This window comes from Mus caroli, chromosome 13, assembly GCF_900094665.2.
Source record: "Mus caroli chromosome 13, CAROLI_EIJ_v1.1, whole genome shotgun sequence".
Classification (NCBI taxonomy): Eukaryota; Metazoa; Chordata; class Mammalia; order Rodentia; family Muridae; genus Mus; species Mus caroli.
Window position 1 is genome coordinate 86,542,321 of NC_034582.1, and position 7,113 is coordinate 86,549,433.

At 46.0% G+C, this 7,113-nt stretch overlaps 1 protein-coding gene across 1 annotated transcript in view; it reads right to left on the reverse strand.

Moving 5' to 3' along the window:
- Thbs4 (thrombospondin 4) overlaps positions 1 to 6,615 on the reverse strand; it is a 43,471-nt gene extending 36,856 nt beyond the window's left edge. The window contains exons 1-2 of the mRNA XM_021180088.1: positions 6,382 to 6,615; positions 2,512 to 2,715 (exon numbers count right to left, since the gene is read on the reverse strand). Of these exons, the coding sequence (XP_021035747.1) occupies positions 2,512 to 2,715; positions 6,382 to 6,475 (298 nt within the window). The 5' untranslated portion in view covers positions 6,476 to 6,615. The remainder of the gene's footprint in view (positions 1 to 2,511; positions 2,716 to 6,381) is intronic.
- Positions 6,616 to 7,113: the final 498 nt, after the last annotated feature.

Sequence of the window (7,113 nt, forward strand, 5' to 3'; positions counted from 1 at the left end):
ACACACACACACACACACACACACACACACACAGAGAGAGAGAGAGAGAGAGAGAGAGAAACAGGAGAAGTCCAGAGCCCCCATGTCCCTTTAAGGGTACACCCCCAGTGACCCAACTTCCTTAGCCCCATGTAATATTCTTTCAGTAGCACCAAGCCTTAGCACATGAGCTTTAAGGAACATTTAAGATTTAAACCATAAGAGGAGGGCTGGGGATGCAGTTTACTGATATAATGCTTGCCTGTATCATACATGAAACCCTAGGTTCTATCTCTAGCACTGGAAAACACGTAAGTGAAGGTTTTACTCAACTCTCTCATCTCTTCCCTAAAAGGTTGATCATCTAGAACTTACAGCTGCATGGCATCGCTAGCTTCTCTTCAGGAGAAACAGTAGCAAGCCCTTCGCTCATTTCTCTACCCACCATGGGTCTAGTGTGACTCTGGCTTTGAGAGTAAATGGGAAGAGTCAGTTCAGGCGAGATTGCTTCCTGTGTTCATGATGGTCCACACAGTCTGGCTGCCTTAGATACAGAGGGTGAGACACAGTGGCTGAGGAAAGCTTGGAGCAGATTTTCACTCTTGCTGTTATGCTGAATTGAGCAGGAACAAAAGTCTTTCCAATGCACCTGAAATAGCTAAAATCTCAGCAACTAATTCAAGAGATGTGAGGAAAATGGGGCTGCTGTCTCATGGGAGGTGGGGGTGGGAGTAAGTTACCCCTCAGCCTGGAAGGCGGTCAGGAAAAGGAGCAGGAGGGGCTGAGTATGTCACAGACTCCGTTACCTGAGACTCACCCAGGGACAGACCAAGAAAGCCCATAGGAGATGTGTAAGAGCCAAGAAGAGAGGATAAAAAAGGGTTACGGCCATTTTTCTCTGGTTTTAAACTCTACCCTTCTGTACAAGCAAAGACTCCTCCTCTCTCAGCCTGAAGATCTAAGGGTTCGAGTATGAGTTCATCTAAGAGACTTGCAGGAACACTAGGAAGGGTCTACTCTATAAAGCAAGTTGAAAAAGACATAAAACCCAGGCTCTCTTGTTTTAGAAATGCATGAAGCAGAAAAATATGTATCTGTCACATTCCTTAATAAATAGGAAAAGGTGTTGTCCCCAGGGCATGAGTGGGAGGGAAGAGGATGAAAACCCACGGCCTTTTTCTTTGGGAGCCATTTCTCAGTGCAGATAGTTACTCCCTTTGACAGTCAAACAGATGGCAGGTAACAGTCAGTCTATGTGCTCAAGGTGAACCAGGCTGGGGGCTGTGCATTCTGCCCTGCTGTTTGGGGTGTGTGGTCTCCTGGAAGTCCTGCAAAGCACCCTCCAAGCTGTGAGTCATATCAGCTCAGCCATGGCATCCGAAGGAAGAGGGGAGTGGACTCACACTCATCCTCTGAAGTCTTAATCCCCAGTGTGATAGCATTGGGAGGAGAGAGACTTTGGGAATTAGTGAGTTGAGCCTGGGTCCTGTGGGTGGACCCCTCTTTCTAGGATTTGTGCAGTTTCAAGAAGAGACATAAGGGAGCATACACTGTCTCCACATTGTGGAGATACAATGAGAAGATTACTATGTAAGACAAGCACCACACCTACCAGGAACTTAGACATAGTCTACAGTCTTGCCAGTCTCTAGAACCATGAGAAATACATGTCTGTTGTTTAAACTACATAATCTACACAGATTATAGCCGAGGATGATAAAGGCAATGTGTAATTGTCCTAGCCTCCTCCTTTCTGAACTGGCTTCCCAATTCAGAATAACATGAGGATGGAGCCACGTCAGAAGGCATCTTGTAGTGAAAGAGCGGACAGAATCAACGCAAGACTAAAAGGAAGGGGCGGAGCGTTGTGGAATGCTGTCTCTCGGGCATGGCAGGGTCACTGTTTTTACACTCTCAGTAGCTGTGACTGTGATTACTTGACTAAGATCTGCATAGGACTGGACCTGTCAGTATTCTGCCATATGATCATAAGGATCCAATGCTTCCCACGGATCTATGCGTGCTCAGATCTAATGGTGGGTGGTGGGTGGGAGGAGACGGCTTCTTCAGTGGTGTAGCCACCGACAGTTACGTGTTCTCTAAATAATCCCATCACTTGTGCTGCTGTACCTGATTCCAATTAAATGCATTGGCTTATGACAAACAAACAAACAAACCCCTCAAAACATGGAAGTAGAAGGAGAACTTTTTGGGACAAACAAACTGGGAACCCGTGGGACAAGATCGAACAATGCTATAGTGGTGAATTCAGTGAAAAAACATTCCATGCATGTATATTAATGCCAAGGTGAAACCTACTGCTCATATATAGTAATGAAAGACACATTGGCCATAAGCAAGCCTTCATTTCTCTCTCTCTCTTCTACCTTCACACAGGTAAGTGTCCAGTAAGATGAACATGGCATCCCAAAGGAAACAAGCAATGAAAAGCAGACCCTGAATCCTGGACCAGGAGCCCTCCATGGAAACCCTGCAGCAGGCCCCTGCAGCAGGCCCCTGCAGCAGGCTTACCTTTGTTCAGCCGTCCCATCACAGTGAATTCAAAGTATTTGCTGTTGTCCCTTGAGGAGTAGAGGCCAAAGATGGTGGCTGAGCTTTTACTCTGCAGCTTGAAGGTGGCGATGATATAGAGTTCATGCAGGGTGGGATCTGTCAGGACTGGCTGCAGGGCACTGGGGTTCAGCCTCTGGCTGGAGGACGGTAGAAGATCAAAGACTAGAGAGACAGAAGAAAGTGTGTAGTCACTGAAGACTAACCTTGGGCAAAGTTTTTTGTTGTCATTGGTGGAAGAGCATTTGACAATAAGCTACAAAACTGTGTGAGCTGATCTTGCTATTCTCTCTCCCCATCCCTCCCCTCTCACACACACATAGACAAATTCACCAGTTCTTCCTGTCTTTAATAGTGGCTGGACATTTGAAACAGAAGAAATGCAGCACAATATTTATGACTTGTTATAGCCCTGAAGAGAACTCTAGATTTGCAAACACAAAAGTGGATTTGGCTGAACAAGGAGCTCTGAAAATGTCCACTAGGAAAAGCCCTAAAAGCTTAAAGCACAATGGGCAGGGTGGTGGTGGTGGTGGTGGTGGTGGCGGATGAGAGCAACCAGCTCAGTGCCTCTCTCATGTCCTCAAGCAGTGGATTGCACTGATGGGGGCCTTTAGGTGCCTGTTGGGCCACAGCCACATGTGTCTTCTGGTTCCATGTCATGACAGGGAAAGAGGCAGCACACGTGCATAATATGGTGTCGCACAGAATATAGCAAAATGACTCGCCACTTCTGTGAGAGCCTGTAGGGTTTTCCAGTTTTTCTGTTTTTAAAAAAATCCCATCAAGGAAACGAAACAAAGTGACGTGTGTGGTTTTTCCTGAGACTCACGGACCTGGGAAGTATGTCCAGGGCCACTGAATGTCCACTGTCAAAGCTGACAGTGGTGACATTGATACTTACAGCATGTGCTTACTGAAGCACACAGATATTGCTTGAGCACTTCCCTGCCTGGCCGGGAACTTCAGCACCCACGGCTATCTCTTGCCTACAATAGTCTGATTGCTAAAAGGGTGACACTGATGACCAACAGAGAGTTCATACAAACTGGCAAGATGACAATCATCTTAACAGAAAAATAGGCAATTTACAGAAAAAGAACCACAAATGGCTAACAGGTATATAAATAAGTGTTCATATGCCCATTTAGTTGGTAATGACAGAATTGCTAACTTAAATAATACTATTTTTGCTATCAAATTGGGAAAAATAAAAATATAGTAATACCTAACACTGCAGTTGAGAGTTCAAGGTATTCTTACATGTTCTGCTCAGTTAGATTTAAATTAGTAAGAATTCTCTTTTTCCAGTAGTGGGGATTGAACCCAGGACCGCATGCATGTAGACAGGCTCACTATCACTGTGCCATGTCATCAGGTCAAATCAATATGAACATCCCGAAGGTCGTTTAAATAACAGTATCAAAGACTCTGAAACACAATGCCTCTTGACCTAGCACATCTACTTAAAGAACTGTATTGGAAGGAAATGATAGATAACGGACTTAGGTACAATGTTCACCATCACTTGTGAGCCTACAGATTCTTTAGTTATGGAAGGAACCAGGTGAAACTAGAAACTGGAAATATGGAAGCTCTCTGGGTTGAGTACTTTGCTGTGAAAATGTCAAGAGAAGAAAGACTTTACAGTTAAAGCAATGGCTGGTGCCAGTCCAAGCCATCCATCACTTCAATTTTCTAACTGAATGTCTAATCTATGATATCAGAATACCAGTGACAAATTTAGTGTCCTACACTACAAAACAGACTAAATTAATTTTGGCCCATGTTTTTGAAATGTAGTTAAATTCATAGAGAACATTTTTATTCATGATAAAGTTTTAAAAAGCTACAAAGTTATGAATATGTATAACTTACTGTCTTTAGTGATTTATTTGTTTAGACAAAGATTTGAAACAAAAGTTGATTCAATAACATCTTTATATTAACAGTAGCTATTTCTAGGTTGTATAAGGCTTTTTTTGTTGTTTATTTTCTAGCAATTCTGGTTAGGTTTTGTTTTTACAATGAACAAGTGTTGCTTTCTACTAAAAACTGAATAAAAATTTAAGGCAAACAGGAAAAACCGTAGTTACTTGAGAATGTCTACTTTTTTAAACAGATAATTTATTTCTCTGCTGTTTCTTTTCCCCTAGAAGCCCTCACATAATAGCGATTTTAATACTAGCTGAGTTGAAAAGCAAAACATCTCACCTATCCTTCTAGTGACCCACATCCTCAAGCTACAAAAACGGGTTTATAATTTCTAAAGAATTGAAAATATATCATTCCCACCAATGGGGGATAAGGTTGGATAAAGTGTTGTGTTTGAAAACTCCGTTCTAGATAAGGCACCTCCAGGAGACGGACATAAATTCAAAGTCTGAGAACTGTCTTCTGAACGGACTCCTGATGCTTCATGCCGGCTCCAACTTCGATCCGGCCTGTGATCTCGCTGGCTCTCCATGAGAGCTTCAGTCTGCCTGGCTCCTCATTCAATTCGTTTGCTGCTCTGCAGAGTCTGAGCTTGGGTAAGTGAGCAACGACTTTAGAGAGTGTTTTGAGGAGGAAATAAGATGCTACCTAGTGCTATTACAGTTCAGTAGAAGAACCAGGATCTGAGCAATGAGCCTCTAGTGTTAGAGGTGAAATTACTGCTACCGATGAGCACGAGGATTGAATACCTGCTCATTCAGGGCTAGCAGCCTGGCCCAGAGGGAGAAAGAGAGAAGTGAATTAAATCAGTTGAGTTGCTGATTGCCGACTTGATAATTCTATAAAAGAATCTACCAGACACCTGACTTAATCAGATTGTCTACAGAAACTAAGTTAACAGGATAAGTTAGGTTATATCACTTGAGTGCAAGTCTCCACTGTCTGGTCTAAAGAAGCAGAACCCAAACCTAACCTACACCCCTAAGTTGTGTGCTCCAATGTCAAGAATTTATATAACAGAAGATAGTATATAACAGAAAATAGCCTCTGGACTGTTGGGTGCGATGGGTGGCCACTGTGGTGGCATGAAGGGAACACAGACTGCCTGCCCAGCGTGCTTTGCTCAGCCTCGGGAAGGAACCCTTTTTCTCCTCCTGTGCTGCTTCTGGCTTTCCTCATTCTCGTCCATAGTAAAACAATCCAGGTGCCCAGTGACAAGAGGAAGGCCAATGTGCACAGCCTGCCCAAGCCCCGAGATCCTTCCTGGCTGTAGTAATTGCTTCCTTGTGGTCTTTATACGAAATTTTGCTTAGCCGTAAGTGCTTTCTACCTGAAAATTATTTCAACTCCCTGTCAAATATTGAATTTTTTTTTTTTTACCTCTTCACAGAAAAAAGATCGATTTCTAAAGAGTCTCAAGTAACCACACTGAGTCCTGGGGAGGGGGGAGCTAGCCTTTGATTGTAAGCACGGAAGGTGGGTGGAGCAAAGCAGCATTGTTCACGGGTGGTGCCACTTGATGCCAGGGCTTCCCTGAGAGAAGGGACTGGAGGGAACAGACACTGGTCTTCGGACAACCAGGATTTCATCCCCTGCCAGAGAACTAAGAACCCTGTGGCACATTCTGCAATGAATGATGAAAACAAGTTTGCACCCCCCTCCAAACTATAGTTTAAGGAATTGGTCCTGTGGTTGGATAAAGGAATTGGAGAAAATTCTAGACTTTCCTCATCACTTTCAATAACGATGTACTTCCATTCAGGTCCCAGAGGAACAGAGAGGTGCATGGCAAGGCCTCAGGAGCCCAGGCAGAGCAGTGCAAAACTGGCCCCTCTAGATGATCTTAGGACAGCGACAGTTAACTGGATGCAAAGGGGACCAAGGGAAGCCACTTACCCTGGGGTGTGGCCTGGGCGCTCGTCCGCTGCCACGGCTGCAGGACCAGGTGCAGCAGAAGGAAGGCGGCCGCGGCCGCGCGTGGGGCCGGCATGGTGACTCTTCTGCTCCCTGAGGGCTGTGCAGGCGACAAGGTCGGCGTGGCTTTGCCGGCGTAGGGCGCTGTTTGCTGGCTTCGGGCAGTGAGCGCGCAGGTGGCGGGCAGGGCAGTGCGCAGCCGTCGGAGGGGCGCTGGCTGCTGGGCTCCGCGGCCGCAGCCCGCGCTTTATGGTCCAGCCGCCCGGGGGGGGGGGGGGGGGGGGGGGAGGGTGCGGGGGAGGACTGATTCAGGGCGGCCCCCTTGGCCAGGATCCCCCATTTGCCAGGAAGAGCGGAGACGGCGGGAACCGGGAGCGTGGGCCACCGAGGGAAACGCTGGTGTGGAGACCAGACAAAATGGAATGAGATGGACAGTGGGAAGGGGTGGGCAGACACAGGAGTGTGCTGAGGAAGGGAGGGATTCGAAAGAGAGGATAGGGCACAGAGGTTGGGCAGAGAGGACCACAGCGGAGGAGGCCTCTCCTGGTCCCCTAGCCTTGAGCACCTCTATTCTTTTCCCTCTTACTTTTTATGTTTTTTTTTTTTTTTAGAGAAACATCACTTGGACGTGTCTGTAAATACTTCGATTGCTTTCCCAACTGGTCTTGACTGCTGAATCCCGCCTAGTTCTGCTTCCTGTGGTCCAGAGGATAT